Raw genomic sequence first — 16,111 nt, 5'->3', positions numbered from 1 at the left:
TTGGTCCTGTTCGGGTCTTTTCTTGGGGATATTGAAGCTTTAACAAATGCCACCTGTCCTGTTTCTTCAGGATCTTCAGGACTTTTATTATTTACATGAACATTTGAATGAGTGAAAAACAGGGATTTGACTAAAGGCTGGAAATGAAGCGAAGAATCAAAAACAACACAATGTCGATGAAGCAAAGGATGAAACTGATGTCAGACTAAAACCAACCCTCAGAACCAACAGAACCATCACAACATCAGAAACATCAGAACCATCAGAAACATCAGAACATCAGTCAGACTGAAACTCTGCACTTTCTGCAGAAAGAACCACCTGATCTGGGTCAGAACCACCTGATCTGAGTCAGAACCACCTGATCTGGGTCAGAACCACCTGATCTGAGTCAGAACCACCTGATTTGGGTTATTCCCATCATCATGTTTGTACTAAACTGGACTCAGATGTGGTTTGTGGTTTTTCTGAACCTTAACCCGAACCTTCACTGAGTCTCATCTGAGGAACTCCTTCAACATCATATTTGAATTGTTCCCGAACTTTGACACCACTTCGTCAAACATCTTGAGGAACCAATGATTTGATATTTGTTGGATGAGACACTTTGGGCTGAAGTCCTGATGATGGTTACCATGGTAATGCCACTGGTCAGAGGATTTGGGGTTTTCTGCTGCATCGTTTGAATACTTTTTGTAAATCCCACTTTTGTTCTGACTTGGGCTGAACTCCACCCCTGTGCAGGAGGAGGTCTCATCCCAGTGGGCGGGGTCAGGGATGGAGCTGCTTTAAAAACAGAGTGACGGCTCCTCATCATCCTCCGACCACTGATCCATCGGACAGCACAGATCTGGCCCAGGGACGGGGCCGTCATGGGGAACCGGGTGGTCCTCGTCACCTGGCTGCTGCTGACACTGTGGTGTTGCTCAGAGGCTCAGTGGCTCAGAACCATCTCGTACGCCACCAACTGTAGCCTGAGTTGGGCCGGGGTTCAACGCTACTGCCGCCGCTCCTTCACCGACATGGTCACGTGGTACGGAACCAGCTCATTGTCCCTGTCTCAGTTTTTAAGGGATCTGAACAAAACCAGCGTCTGGGTCGGTCTGCGGAGAAACGCTGCCAACGACTCACAGTGGAACTGGATCAATGAGTGAGTATCAGCTTCAGCTCAAACGTTTTCATCATCCAACAGAAGCAGCTGATGGGTCTGGGTTTGTTTCAGAACTCAAGACGTGTCCATGTCCATCAACTGGGACTTGGACCAGAACAGCCCCCACTGTGCATTGTTGAAGGCAGACGGATGGAGGTGGTTCAGCGCCAGGTGTTCCAGTCATCATGGGTTCTACTGTTCCCACGGTACAAAGATCAGGTTTCATTCTTTCAGTCGTTCCTGGTTCAAGGCTGAAGAGGCGTGTCAGGAGGAGGGGGGGCACCTGGTCACCGTCACCAAAAACAACGCAGCTGCCTTGAAGAAAAGCGGCTGGATTGGCCTGTACCGAGTGGGCGGAGACACCTGGCGCTGGGTTGGAAACCAGACTTCTGAATATAGAACCTGGGCCAATGGAGAACCGTCCTACAAAGACTGTGGCTCCTTAAACACTGTCGAGGACGTGTACGAGAGCAGACACTGCAGCGAAGTTCAAAGCGTCGTGTGTAACAAAGACAACCTGGTGTTGGTGAAGCTGAACCGGACCTGGGAGGAGGCGCTGGCATTCTGCGCCCACCTGGACCAGCCCTGCACTGGGGTCTGCAGGTTCCACCTCCTCAGGGTGGAAAACTGGAACATGCACCGCTACGTCAGACAAAGGATCCATGACGCCACCACAGACGAGGTTAGAGGGGAGTCGGGGTCAGGGGGCGGGGCAGACTGCACTGGACACGTTAGCCAATCACAGACTGATGAATTAAACACAAACATCAGTGACACAACCACAAAAAATACAAAACAATGTATGTAAACATATATTTACTTAACAACAGTGGATTATATTTGATGTATTTTTATGCTCATTGTCTTTTCTTAAATGTCACTTTAGTTTGGTTTTTTTTAATATAATTTTCGTTTAAATTATTCTATCTTCATATGTATCTTCATGCAGACAGTGAAGGAGGATGTTCATCGTTTATTTCCTGAACACACGTCAATAAAACACTGGTTCCTTTTCCATGGTCCATCTGTGCTAAACTTTCCCCATATTTATATAAATGTGTTCTAAACAGAAGTGTGTAATGTTGATTTGACCGTTCAATCCCAAATGTGCTGATGAGTTTCTTTCTTCTGGTAGATGCCAGTAGAAGTCCTTCCATAAACATGAACATAAGTCTGTGTTGTTTTGAATCTAGAATGCTGGTTCCCCCTCTATCTCCTACTAAATTCTAAAGTGATGTGGTTTCTTGGTGTCCACACATACACACAAATGTTTGGGTTAAACTCTTCTTCTTCTCTTTTTCTAACATCCATCAACATCTGTTTGGTTTTTTTTGTTCACGTGTTCACCAAATTTTTATACGCATGTTATATTCACGCAATTTGAGGGTCAATGGAAAAGGGACTAATGATAAAGAACATAAAGAAGTGCACGTGTTCATTAGTCTGCTTCCATTGATCCTTAAACTGCATGAATTTAACTTGTTCATATAAATCTGTTTAATGGAAAAATGACAGTTTTACCCCAACTCTAGTTTTTCTCTGAATAGTTGTTGTTGTTAGAGGTGTTTTTCATAGTTAAATTAGTATATGACACACAACTGTAATGGAAAGACCTTTGAGTCCAACTAGAGTCACATGACCAAAACAAACAGATGTTGATGGATGTTAGAACAAGAGAAGAAGAAGTGTTGAACCCAAACATGTGTGTGTATGTGTGGACACACCAGGAAACCACATCAGTTTAGAATTTACTAGGAGATAGAGGGGGAACCAGCATTCTAGATTCATCATTTTTCCATTGGACATGTTTTTATGCACAAGTTATTTGAGGGTCAGTGGAAAAGCATCTGTTGAAACAAACACAACAAGTGACAACACAAAGAAAAGAATGAAGTTACAAACGTGGATTTAAATCAATGAAACCAAGCCTGTGTCTCATCTGTGGTTCTGGTTCTGTTTCAGGTCTGGACGGGTCGGCGGTTCCTGGGGGGGAGGTGGTTCTGGGGGATTTCCAACCTGACGGACCAGCCGGGGGGGGTGTCCCAGTGCCCCGCCCACCACTGCGGGGTCACGTCCAAATCCAACCCCAACTATTGGCTCAGCAGAGACTGCACCGAGAGGAGGAACTTCATCTGTGCAGAAGTCCAGGAGGTGCCGTGACACCCCCACAACAAACACACAAGAAGAACTGAGGAACCACAAGCATTTGAGTCCAAAACGTCTGTAAAATTAAAAAAAAAAACAAAAAAACACATCCTTAAGTAATTCAGATTGAATCAAACATGTTTGAAGCTCTGTATTTTCTGTGTGAATATGCTTCTGCATCACTAAAACTGGTGACCAGAGAACAGGTGACCTGAGGCTGCGTTCTCATTGGATGATTAAAGGTTGACTCTGGGTTGGGACTTCTGCGCCCTCTAGCCAGTCAGAGCTGCTTTTGTTTTGTTGTCTTCATGTGATTGGAGGGCAGAGTTCAGTGGGACCCAGCTGTAGGTTTGAGTTGAACAGATGAACAGATACAAAAGTCAAAACTGATCAAATATTTGGAGTTCAGATTCTCAACTCAACACTTTTGCCGTTACTTGCTTCAAATGTAACTGAAGAATTTACAAGTAAAATGCAGATGCAGTTTAAAAGCAGTCAAATATGTGTTTTCCTCCTCATTTACAATAAATGAATCTGATTTGAATGTTTATTCCTTTAATCAGATGTTTTTTAGGTGAATTCCTGTTTTTTTCTTCTGATTCACTGTAGAATATTTTTAATTGGACCCATTTATTTCCTCATAATCTGAGTGAAGAGTGGTGTGTGAATTGATATAGTTTCTGAAAATACATTTAACTGTGCTTGAATTGTAGAAAATTAAGTATTTTAAGCAAAAAAGGACACCTCTATTTATAAATGGAGCTGATATGTCTTTCTTGCAGGTCTTTCAGTCACTTTGTCATTAAATAAAGGTTAAATTAAAAAAAAAAAAAAGTGACCCTTAAACTTCACATCAGCTGAATTCTCTCCTTTATATGTTTGTGTTTGTGGTTTTTCCAGGTGAATGTGGGAGTGTTTCTTATAATTTAACTTCAATTAAATAGTCCCATAGTGGAGGCAGATGTGGAATGTCCATACATGATCAGTGAAGAACCCAAGGTTTAATCCCAAAAGGAAAAAAAAAACAGTGCCGCAACCAGCGGAAGTATCGGTTAGTTTCTACCGGTGACACAGTCGGACTTATTTGCAGGTTGGACCCGCCGGATTTCCGGTTGTCATTCAGAGGTTTAACACGACTCTACGATCGACAGCGACAAACTCAGTAAGTTCAAATATTTCAGGGAGACTTCACCACAGGAAGCGACGTTTTACTGTTTCAACGTTAACGTATTAATGCGTAATTTGTAGCTGATCCCGAAATAGAAAAAATATGGTAGGGATGACCACGCTACTCAGCGGACCGGTAACAGGAGCTGACACGGCTAACATTAATACTACAGCTAACACTGGTTAACACGGTTAACACTACTAGTACAGATAACATTTGCTAACGCTGCTAATACAGCGAACACTAGCTAACGCTGCTAGTACAGCTAACACTAGCTAACACTGCTAGCACAGCTAACACTAGTTAACACGGCTAACATTAATAGTACAGCTAACACTGCTAGTACAGCTAACACTGGTTAACACGGCTAACATTAATAGTACAGCCAACACTGCTAGTATAGCTAATACTAGTTAACAGGGCTAACACTAATAGTGCAGCTAACACTAGTTAACACGGCTAACACTGCTAATAATACACTACTGTGTATGACAATACTACAGAGGTAGTACTATTGGACTGGTTCTACTCAGTACTGTATATGAGAATACTGCAGAGGTAGTACTGTTCGACTGGTTCTACTCAGTACTGTATATGAGATTACTACAGAGGCAGTACTATTCGACTGGGTCTACTCAGTACTGTGTATGAGAATACTACAGAGGTACAGAGGTAGTACTATTCGACTGGTTCTACTCAGTACTGTATATGAGAATACTACAGAGTAGTACTGTTCGACTGGTTCTACTCAGTACTGTATATGATAATACTACAGAGGTAGTACTATTCAACTGGTTCTACTCAGTACTGTATATGAGAATACTACAGAGGTAGTACTGTTCGACTGGTTCTACTCAGTACTGTATATGATAATACTACAGAGGTAGTACTATTCAACTGGTTCTACTCAGTACTATAAATGAAAATACTACAGAGGTAGTACTATTCAACTGATTTTACTCAGTACTGTGTATAAGAATACTATAGAGGTAGTATTATTCAGCTGGTTCTACTCAGTACTATATATGAGAATATTACAGAGGTAGTACTGTTCGACTGGTTCTACTCAGTACTGTGTATGAGAATACTACAGAGGTAATACTATTCAACTGGTTCTACTCAGTACTGTAAATGTGAATGCTACAGAGGTAGTAGTATTCAACTGGTTCTACTCAGTACTGTACTTGTATGTGGGGTCAAAGTTCAGGTTTTTACACATATGGATGTTTTTTTTATGCAGACAAACCGTTTAAATCAGTTTCAGTGAATTCAAACTGAGGGATAGTGATAAGTGGATAAACATGTATGTTTAAAGGTGAAGAGTTGAACATGATGTAAAGGTTGTATGACTGTTGTGTAAAGTTTGCCTTATTGACAGTTTCTGTGTTTTTGTGCAGGTTCATCATGACATTGTTTCACTTTGGAAACTGCTTTGCATTGGCATACTTCCCCTACTTCATAACCTACAAATGCAGCGGCCTGTAAGTGTTCAGCTCACCATCCATGTGTGTGTTTCAGCTGCGTATATTCACGCTGAGACTGTTATTAATGGGGGTGTTAGGGGGGCGGGGTCAGGGGGTGGGGGGGCAAGTAATCCTCTTAGAAGGGTGACATGTTATCAGGACTTCACTGCCTTTGACTCTGACTGTATGTGTTGGTGTGTGTTGATGTTAACACTGGTGTGTGTTGGCGTTAACACTGGTGTGTGTTTTGGTTCCAGGTCGGAGTACAACGCCTTCTGGAGGTGTGTCCAGGCGGGTGCTACCTACTTGTTTGTGCAGCTGTGTAAGGTGACTGATCTGTAACACAGAGAACGTTCCAGTCCATGTTCTGCTGTTTGGTTCCATTCATACTAATCATACTGATGGGCTGAGTGTTACGACCTCAGACCTGTGTTTATATCCGTGTGGTCAGAGGGTCAGTTTCAGTCAGACATGTGACGATTGTTTCTAGTCGTATTTGTCCTGATTTCAATGTTTGACACGTTTCTGCTGAACACACATGTTTCATTCACTGATGCTTCATATAAACTTAAGACATTTTGGACCATTTTCATCTTTGAACTGTCAACGTTACTTGTGTTTGTGACCGTAGTTCAGAGGTATGTTCAGTGTCTCCAATATGACGACACATGTACTGTTTGAGTAGATCTGCTCCTGTAGATCTGTTTGAGTACAGGGTGAGGAAGCAAAATTTACAATATTTTGAGGCAGGGATTGAAAGACAGTGTATGACCAATTAGTTTATTGAAAGTCATGAGAATGTATTTGCCACAAGAAAATGTACATAATAGAAAATGTTTTTATTCTATGTGTCCTCCTCCTTTCTCAATAACTGCCTTCACACGCTTCCTGAAACTTGCGCAAGTGTTCCTCAACTATTCGGGTGACAACTTCTCCCATTCTTCTTTAATAGTATCTTCCAGACTTTCTCGTAATAGTTTTGCTCATAGTCATTCTCTTCTTTACATTATAAACAGTCTTTATGGACACTCCAAGTATTTTTGAAATCTCCTTTGGTGTGACGAGTGCATTCAGCAAATCACACACTCTTTGACGTTTGCTTTCCTGATTACTCATATGGGCAAAAGTTTCTGAAAAGGTATGGATAATAGTGTTAGGTATGATTATGACATCAATATATGTTTGGTTTCAAAACAATTGACATAGTGCCTGCTGAGAAAAAAACAACTAAATGTTCATTGTAAATTTTGCTTCCCCACCCTGTAGATCTGCGCCTGTAGATCTGTTTGAGTAGATCTGTTTCAGTCTTTGTGCTGTGTCTGTTTCAGCTCCATCCTTTCATTCTATTCTGTTGTACATTCAGGAACCTTGTTTTTTGTCCGTTTCAAAGCCTATCTTGTGTTTCAGATGCTGTTCTTGGCCACATTTTTCCCGACGTGGGAAGGCGGAGCCGGTGTCTATGACTTCGTGGGGGTGTGTGTTTTAGACCCACATACGTGACCATTTCTGCTGGATTTGTGGTGGTTTTAAACCCTGTGTGTGTGTGTTTGTTTGTTTGTTTGTTCCAGGAGTTCATGAAGGCCACGGTGGACCTAGCAGACCTGCTGGGCCTCCATCTAGTCATGTCCCGCAATGCTGGGAAAGGGGAGTATAAGATCATGGTGGCAGCCATGGGTTGGGCTACAGCAGAGCTGGTCATGTCCAGGTGAGCGTCAGCGTCCAATCAGGCTGCAGGTGTGTGTGTGTGTGTGTGTGTGGACCACCCCTGACTGTGTTCTGTGTCCAGGTGTCTCCCCCTGTGGGTCGGAGCCAGAGGCATCGAGTTTGACTGGAAGTACATCCAGATGAGCTTCGACTCTAACATCAGCCTGGTCAGTAGCCCCGCTGACCTTTGTGGTTACTATGTTCACTCTGTGACCTTTGTTTACTATGTTCACTCTGTGACCTTTGACCTTTGTGTTTATTACATTCAGTCTGTGACCTTTGTGTTTCTTATGTTCAGTCTGTGACCTTTGTTTCATACCTTCAGTCTGTGACCTTTGTTTCATACCTTCAGTCTGTGACCTTTGACCTTTGTGTTTCCTATGTTCAGTGTGTGACCTTTGACCTTTGCGTTTACGATGCTCAGTATGTGACCTTTGTTTTTACTATGTTCAGTCTGTGACCTTTTGTTTACTATGTTCAGTGTGTGACCTTTGACCTTTTGTGTTTATGATGCTTGGTCTGTGACCTTTGTGTTTACTATGTTCAGTCTGTGACCTTTGTGTTTCATACGTTCAGTGTGTGACCTTTGACCTCAGTTTATTTTGTGTGTCTGAGCAGGTCCATTACATCGCCATGGCAGCGGTTGTGTGGATGTTCACGCGTTACGACCTTCCGAAGAGTTTCAGGTTACCTGTGACGGTGCTGTTGGCGCTGTGTGTCTACAAGGCCTTCCTCATGGAGTGAGTCTAACAGATGCACAACACAGACACACAACAGACGCACAAAAGATGCACAACAGCCACACACGCACAACGCAGACACACTAAGGATGCAAAAGACAAACCCAGACATACAACAGACACACTACAGACGCACAACAGACACATTACAGACGTACAACAGACCCACTACGGACGCACAACAGACACACTACAGATGTACAACAGACACACTACAGATGTACAACAGACACACTACTGATGCACAACAGACACACTACAGATGCACAACAGACACATTACAGACGCATAACAGACACACTGCAGACGCACAACACACTACAGATGTACAACAGACACACTACAGACGCACAACACACTACAGACGTACAACAGACACACTACAGACGTACTACAGACACACAACAGACACAGTACAGATGCACAACACGCTACAGACGTACAACAGACACTACAGACGTACAACAGACACACTACAGATGCACAACACACAACAGACGTACAACAGACACACGACAGATGTACAACAGACACTACAGACATACAACAGATGTACAACAGACACACTACAGACGCACAACACACTACAGACGTACAACAGACACACCACAGGCACACAACACACTGCAGACGTACAACAGACACACAAAACACTGCAGACGTACAACAGACACACTACAGATGCGCAAAAGACGCAGTACAGACGTACAACAGATACACAACACACTACAGACGTACAAAAGACACACTACAGACGCACGACAGACACACAACAGACACACTTCAGACATACTACAGACACTTAACAGACACACTACAGATGCACAACAGACATACTACAGACACTTAACAGACACACTACAGATGCATAACAGACACACTACAGACACATAACAGACACTACAGATGCATTACAGACACACTACGGACGCATAACGGACACACTACGGACGCATAACAGACACACTACGGACGCATAACAGACACACTACAGACACATAACAGACACACTACAGACACATAACAGACACACACACACAACGCAGACACACTACAAACACATAACAGACGCATAACAGACACAGTACAGATACACAACATACACACACTTAACACATACACACTAGACACACACACACAACAGACACATTACAGACACACACTTAACACATACACACTAGATGCACAACAGACACACACAACACAGACACACTACAGACACATACAAACGCAGACACACACACAAAAGTAGACACACTACATACACGCAACACAGATGCTCAACAGACACACACACACAAATGCAGACGTGCAACAGACACACATACAACAGACACACACAAACACAGACGCACACAAACGCAGACACACAACAGATGCAAAAGCACAAAGCAGACACAAGATGTCCAACCCACAGGGTGCAGTTGTGTAAGCATCGTCCTTCTGCAGGTTGCATTTCTGTCCACATGAGGGCGATGTTGGACACAGATAATAAAGACGGATACAGTAAAGCAGCAGAACAAACACACAAAAAGGGCATTTTAACATTGTCCTCATCATTGTCTCTAATGTGTCTCCAGGTTGTTTTAATGTCATCCTCATCCTTGTCTCTAACGTGTCTCCTTGTGTCTCCAGGTTGTTCGTCCATGTCTTCCTGTTGGGCAGTTGGACGGTCCTGCTGGTCAAAGCCGTCCTCACCGGTGCCATCTCCCTCTGCTCGCTCTTCCTGTTTGTCACCTTGGTTCACAGTAACTGAATGGAGCTCAAGGCTGAGGGCGGGTCTGGGGGTGGGTCCACATCGACGTCCAGGTTGGACCGGGGATGTCCTGTAACAGAAGTGACCCGAGGCCTCATCGATCCACCAAAGACTGGACCTGGGTGGGACTTGACCTGGAGGTTCTGATCGGGTTCTGATCCGATCCAGCCGTGACCTTTAAGAACTGAATGAACCATCAATCATGTTTTTGTACAAAGTCCAGGTCTGTGTGTGGACCAATGAGCCGACAGTGGAATGAACCTGATCACATGACCATGCTGGGCTTGAATCCGTTTATTTATTCACTAAAACTAGTTTCACTGTAAGAACGACTGTAGCAACAATTTGTGTGTAAGTTCAGAGGAAACGGTCCAACCCGTGACAACATGAATATTAAAGGTGTTTTCTCTGCAGACACTGGACTCAGTCTGTGGTTTGTTGACGATGCCTTTAAAATCTGTGGGTGAATCTGATTAGTTCAAGGACTCAGTCCACCTGTTTGTGTTTCCTCCAGAGGAAAGATGACCTCGGTGCTTTTATTCATGGGCTGGGGTTGGACCCATCCCACGGTCCTCAGGTTACAGACCACACCTAGACCTGGCCTGAATGTGAGACCTGGACCGGGTCTGTATGTGAGACTTAGACCGGCTCTGAATGAGAGACCTGGACCGGGTCCTGATGGAGACCTGGTGTCCATTAGATTGAGGACATGTTTGGTCCAGTCCTGTGTCGATGTCACTATTTGTTTGTTTTTATGACCTTCTGAATTCCAGTGGTTTTATTAAACCCACATAGATGGACCAGTTTTAGATGGACCAGTTCTAGATGGACCCGTTTTAGATGTACCAGGAATTCTGTTCGTCTGTCCTGTATCCTCTGACTGTCTGTCTGTCCTCTTCACACGTCTATGTTTCAGCTGAGGTGTCCTCAGTCCAACAAATGCCTCAGTATTTAAACACCACAATGGCCGGTGCTGTCACCAGGACGCAGACACTACTGTCTCTGTCCACAGACTGAGAGCTGGAGGGGGCGGAGCCACGTGGATGCAGTCTGGACATGAGCATTCCACAGGGAATTAGAGGAGCATGACTCCAGGACCAGGGTGGTACCGGTACTAGATAATGGACTGGACAGGACCACCGGGGCGGTACCAGTACTAGATAACCGACAGTATAGGACCAAGCTTTACTGGTACTATGAGTACCAGTGGTACCAGAGTCAGCTGATGTTCCAGGTGGGTTCTGGGTTGCGTTTCCAGTACCAGTGGTTTGAACACGTTCATCTGATAAAAAACTCCAGTCCATTCATGGTAAGAACCTGCTCCTCAGGTTCTGTTTCTAGCTGGAGCCCCGCCCACTCCAGCCCAGGGGAGGAGTCCTGAACAGTCGGAGCAGCTGGATCCCTGTGAACCCGCCAGACAGAGGGTCCTGCCGTCCACCCGGGTCTGGATCATGTCGTCCCTGCAGTACTTGGAGTACCGGGGGCTCCTCCTGCCCCCCCTCGCCCACTCTGCTGAGAGCCTGGATTTCGCCCAGAACTTCTGTGTGGACGACACCGATGTGTTTGCCGTCACTTACCCCAAGTCAGGTACGATGCCCAAACGGTTTTACCCAGAACAGGTACAGGTCTGGCATCAGAACCAGAACAGAGGGCAGGTGCAGAACCCAATTAGATTCAGTCTGAGAACGTCAGAGGGTCCAGCCTCCTTGTTCTACAACATAATCCAGATCCAGCAAAGGGGGAACAATTGAGTTCTGTTGCATCCGACCAAAGCCAGGAGAGTCCACTGGGCTACAAGGTTCTGATGAAAGGTGGTTCTGATGGATGATGGTTCTGATGAAAGGTGGTTCTGATGGATGATGGTTCTGATGAAAGGTGGTTCTGAGGTTTAAACTCAGTAGAACTTATGGACTGGTTTGGGTCCATTTGTAAATGTTCCACTAAATAGAACCATTAAAGTCAACGTATTACAAAGAACAGACAGTATTTTCATCTAATTCACATATTTTACATTTACAGAATTATACAAGTTTAATACTGTTATTATACAGGTTTATTATTGTTATTATACAAGTTTAATACTGTTATTATACAGGTTTATTATTGTTATCATTACAGGTTTATAATACTGTTATTATACAGGTTTAATACTGTTATACAGGTTTAATACTGTTATTATACAGGTTTATTATTGTTATCATACAGGTTTCTTACTGTTATTATACGGGTTTATTATTGTTATTATACAGGTTTATTTTTATTATACAGGTTTACCCAGACCAACAGAACCGGGATCAGTCTGGGTAAACTGGATTTGACCCGAACCCCGACCAACAGAACCGGTTCGGGCCGTTTCCGGGTCTGTGCTCTTATTGTGAAGGAGCTAAACCAACCGGAAGCTGCTATAGGTGTTTTCATGTAAGTGGTCTCGCGGATCCTGGTCTCTGTCCGTACCTGTCGGTGGATCCAGGACCCGGGTCATGTCTCCAGAACGGGAAAAGTGTTTCTGGTACCGGGGCCTCCCTGTTCCGGCTGAAACCCACTCCCTGGACAGTCTGCGGTTCGCCGAGGACTTCAGCTTCCGCGATGAGGATGTGCTGGCGGTCACCTACCCCAAGTCAGGTCGGTTCGGCTCGGCTCGGTTCATCTCGGTTGGCTCGGCTCGGCTCGGTGTCACAACCCTCGGTCCGTCCTGATCCGGTTTCGGTCCCTGTCTTGTTTTCAGTTGAGTTTAGTAACGACTGTGTGAGTTTGGACCTGTAGGGTTCGGTTCTACTGTCACGTGACACATACCGGTTCAAGTTGTAGCATGAACAGAAAAGTTTAACCGGAACCAGAAGAACAGTAGAGAACATCAGAGGAACAGTAGAAGAACAGTAGAGAACATCAGAGGAACAGTAGAAGAACAGTAGAGAGCATCAACGGAACAGTAGACGAACAGTAGAGAACATCAGAGGGACAGTAGAGAACATCAGAGGAACAGTAGAAGAACGGTAGAGAACATCAGAGGAACAGTAGAGAACATCAGAGGAACAGTATAAGAACGGTAGAGAACATCAGAGGAACAGTAGAGAACATCAGAGGAACAGTATAAGAAGGGTATAGAACATCAGAGGAACAGTAGAGAACATCAGAGGAACAGTAGAGAATAGTACCTCCTCCCCTTCTCTTCTTCCTCCTCCTCCTCCTCCCCTTCTCTTCCTCTTCCTCCTCCTCTTCCTCCTCCTCCTTCTCCTCCTCTTCCTTCTCCTTTTCCCCCTCCTCCCCCTCCCTCTCCTCCTACCCTTCTCTTCCTCCTCCTCTTCCTCCTCCTTCTCCTCCTCCCTCTCCTCCTCCCCTTCTCTTCCTTCTCCTCTTCCTCCTCCTTCTCCTCCTGCTCCTCCTCCTCCACACTCAGCTCTATTCTTCTGTTTCACTCATAACTTCATTATCTTTAATCACATGCTGCTCGTTGGTTGTTTTTCCTTCATATTGGATTAGTTCGACTCAGGGGCATGAACTCCACTGAGGGAACGTTCTGTTTAACATTCTAACATTTAACATTATAGTTCTGCTCCAGTTCTGTTAAAATTCTGGTATAGTTCAGTTAAACGTTCTGCTGTAGTTCTGTTTATCGTTCTGCTGTAGTTCTGTTTCCTTTGTTCTGTCTTTGGTCCTTCTGTCGATGAACCGCTGACATGTCGTCATCGTCGTCGTCGTCCCTTCAGTAATACCCGGTTCTGTGTTCCTTCCAGGTACCATCTGGATGCAGGAGATCCTCCCGCTGGTTCTGAATGGGGGGGATCTGACCCCGGTCCAGACCATCCCCAACTGGGACCGGGTTCCGTGGCTGGAGGAGAAGCGTTTGGCGCTGGTGCTGGATCAGCTGACGTCTCCTCGGGCGCTGGTCACTCATTTCCCCTTCGACCTGATGCCCCCATCCTTCCACACGTCCAAAGCCAAGGTAGACCAGAGGACACAACCAGCTCCTCAGACCCTGCCCCCAGACCATGTCCCCAGACCCCCGTCTTCAGACCCCGTCCCCAGACCCTGTCCTCAGACCCCATCCCCAGACCCTGTCCTCAGACCCCATCCCCAGATCCCCATCTTCAGACCCCGTCCCCAGACTCCATCCCCAGACCCCCGTCTTCAGACCCCGTCCCCAGACCCCCATCTTCAGACCCCGTCCCCAGACCCCATCCTCAGGCCCCATCCTTAGACCCCGTCCCCCGACCCCTTCCACAGGCCCCATCCCCAGACCCTGTCCCCAGACCCTATCGTCAGACCCTGACCCCAGACCCTGTCCTCAGACCCCATCCCCAGACCCCCATCTTCAGACCCCGTCCTCAAACCCCGTCCCCAGACTCCATCCCCAGACCCCTTCCCCAGACCCGGTCCTCAGACTTTGTCCCCAGACCCGGTCCACTGGTTGTTCTCTAACTCACTGTCTCTGTCGTAGGTCATCTACGTGATGAGAAACCCCAAGGACGTCCTGGTGTCTTCCTACTTTTTCCACCAGATGGCAACGTTCCTCGATGACCCCGGCACCTTTGATGAGTTCATGGACAAGTTTCTAGAGGGCAGAGGTCAGAGGTCATGGTTTACTCTCAGACGTGTTTTCATGATGCTGTTTTTCATCTTCTACTTGTTCTTGGTTGAATGTACCCTGTACCCTGAACCCTGAACCCTGAACCCTTACCCCTGACCCTGAGCCCTGACCTCTTACCCCTGACCCTGAACCCTGTACCCTGAACCCTGAACCCTGACCTCTTACCCCTGACCCTGAACCCTGACCCTTGAACCCTGAACCCTGACCCTGAACCCTGTACCCTGTACCCTGAACCCTGAACCCTGAACCTTGAACCCTGAACCCTGACCCTGACCCTGAAGCCCTGAACCCTGAACCCTGAACCCTGACCCTGTGGTCCATGCAGTTCTGTTTGGAAAATGGACGGATCATGTGAAGAGTTGGATGAAGGCGGAGCTCGGAGACAGGATCTTATACATGACATATGAGGACATGGTGGAGGTAACATGCACACATTCAATATATTTAACATGAACCCAGAGTCGGTGGAACCAGGATGTTCCATCAGCGTTAGTGTAGCTTTGAAATTTAGAGGAAAAATACTGATGGTGCAGATGAACAAAAGCAAACAAACGAAAAAGTCCAACCTCTAAAACCTCAGGTAGAATCTGGAACTGTCCATTCAACAGGGTTTGAGGTGTATTCAGTCATAAACGACGTCTCTCTTCACATCCTGGTCTTGATTGAGATGGATCACAGTAACACCTGGGACCCCTGTCCTTGTCCCTGTCCCAGGACCTGCCGGGGTCTCTGAGGACCATCTCCCATTTCCTGGGGAAGAATCTGAGTGACCAAGTAATCGACAAGATCGCAGAGACCTGCTCCTTCAAGACCATGAAGGACAACAAGATGTCCAACTTCAGCCTGGTCCCCAAGATGTACATGGACTCAGACAAGTCCCCATTCCTCAGGAAAGGTGAGTCCAGGTGTCCTGTCGGACGATCCACACCGTCTGAGCTTTAGCTCTTCATGGGTTTTAGTCCAGGATCCGTCTTCATGACCAACTATGGGACTGATGTCATGCTTTATTCTGTGGTTCCGTGGTGATGTTCTGGACCCGTTAGAGACAGAACCGGCCCCTGTTTTCAGGTCAGATCCAAATGTAAAGTGGAGTTGATGCCGTGGTGTGTTTGTGTTGTGACAGGGATCGTTGGAGACTGGAAAAACCACTTGAACCCAGATCAGCTGGCTCGGTTCTGTTCAGTCATCAGGAAAGAGCTGGAGGGACAGAGCATGTCTCTGCCCTGGAGTCTGGACTGAGGACAGGTCCAGGAGACGCCCACACGCCCACCTGGACGGATGGACAGTTGGGCAGACAGCTGTGGTGTCTGTCCTTTATCTTGTTTCAGATCAAAATAATGTTCCTGTTGATTTTCACAGGTTCAACTCATTAAAGCTCAGACGCTGTTGGACAATCA

The 16,111-nt window shown here is 45.8% G+C and overlaps 3 protein-coding genes across 5 annotated transcripts; all 3 read left to right on the top strand.

The window, feature by feature from the left end:
- The first annotated feature begins 798 nt into the window (after nt 1-798).
- LOC115436152 (macrophage mannose receptor 1-like) lies at nt 799-4,073 on the top strand. Its single transcript, XM_030158920.1, has 3 exons — nt 799-1,150; nt 1,223-1,832; nt 3,113-4,073. The coding sequence occupies exons 1-3, from the start codon at nt 873-875 to the stop codon at nt 3,308-3,310; spliced, it is 1,086 nt and encodes a 361-aa protein (XP_030014780.1). The 5' UTR covers nt 799-872; the 3' UTR covers nt 3,311-4,073.
- A 301-nt stretch (nt 4,074-4,374) lies between these two features.
- On the top strand, nt 4,375-10,537 carry tmem147 (transmembrane protein 147). 2 transcript variants are annotated; one of them, XM_030158928.1, is made up of 8 exons: nt 4,375-4,457; nt 5,861-5,944; nt 6,184-6,253; nt 7,334-7,399; nt 7,495-7,631; nt 7,713-7,797; nt 8,249-8,370; nt 10,006-10,537. In XM_030158928.1, exons 2-8 carry the CDS (start codon nt 5,868-5,870, stop codon nt 10,124-10,126), a joined length of 678 nt encoding a protein of 225 aa, XP_030014788.1. In that variant the 5' UTR covers nt 4,375-4,457; nt 5,861-5,867; the 3' UTR covers nt 10,127-10,537. The 2 variants fall into 2 exon arrangements, with proteins under 2 accessions (XP_030014788.1, XP_030014789.1); XM_030158929.1 differs by having other exon boundaries at nt 4,407-4,516.
- An 825-nt stretch (nt 10,538-11,362) lies between these two features.
- Nucleotides 11,363-16,111, top strand: sult2st3 (sulfotransferase family 2, cytosolic sulfotransferase 3). 2 transcript variants are annotated; one of them, XM_030158924.1, is made up of 6 exons: nt 11,363-11,713; nt 13,861-14,069; nt 14,565-14,691; nt 15,040-15,134; nt 15,429-15,609; nt 15,838-16,111. In XM_030158924.1, exons 1-6 carry the CDS (start codon nt 11,578-11,580, stop codon nt 15,951-15,953), a joined length of 864 nt encoding a protein of 287 aa, XP_030014784.1. In that variant the 5' UTR covers nt 11,363-11,577; the 3' UTR covers nt 15,954-16,111. The 2 variants fall into 2 exon arrangements, with proteins under 2 accessions (XP_030014784.1, XP_030014783.1); XM_030158923.1 differs by lacking the exon at nt 11,363-11,713 and adding an exon at nt 12,483-12,748.

Source organism: Sphaeramia orbicularis, chromosome 16, assembly GCF_902148855.1.
Source record: "Sphaeramia orbicularis chromosome 16, fSphaOr1.1, whole genome shotgun sequence".
NCBI lineage: Eukaryota > Metazoa > Chordata > Actinopteri > Kurtiformes > Apogonidae > Sphaeramia > Sphaeramia orbicularis.
The sequence above is the reverse complement of the archived record's forward strand: the minus strand, read 5'-3'. Positions and strand labels throughout refer to the sequence as shown.

Bases quoted from the DNA above. Each gene is read 5' to 3' on its own strand.
- LOC115436152 (XM_030158920.1), top strand. From the start codon at position 873: ATGGGGAACCGGGTGGTCCTCGTCACCTGGCTGCTGCTGACACTGTGG. The intron at 1,151-1,222 runs GTGAGTATCAGC...GGTTTGTTTCAG, and splicing joins CAGTGGAACTGGATCAATGA to AACTCAAGACGTGTCCATGT. The intron at 1,833-3,112 runs GTTAGAGGGGAG...GTTCTGTTTCAG, and splicing joins ATGACGCCACCACAGACGAG to GTCTGGACGGGTCGGCGGTT.
- tmem147 (XM_030158928.1), top strand. From the start codon at position 5,868: ATGACATTGTTTCACTTTGGAAACTGCTTTGCATTGGCATACTTCCCC. The intron at 6,254-7,333 runs GTGACTGATCTG...CTTGTGTTTCAG, and splicing joins TGTTTGTGCAGCTGTGTAAG to ATGCTGTTCTTGGCCACATT. The intron at 7,798-8,248 runs GTCAGTAGCCCC...GTGTCTGAGCAG, and splicing joins TCGACTCTAACATCAGCCTG to GTCCATTACATCGCCATGGC.
- sult2st3 (XM_030158923.1), top strand. From the start codon at position 12,607: ATGTCTCCAGAACGGGAAAAGTGTTTCTGGTACCGGGGCCTCCCTGTT. The intron at 12,749-13,860 runs GTCGGTTCGGCT...TGTTCCTTCCAG, and splicing joins GGTCACCTACCCCAAGTCAG to GTACCATCTGGATGCAGGAG. The intron at 15,610-15,837 runs GTGAGTCCAGGT...GTGTTGTGACAG, and splicing joins GTCCCCATTCCTCAGGAAAG to GGATCGTTGGAGACTGGAAA.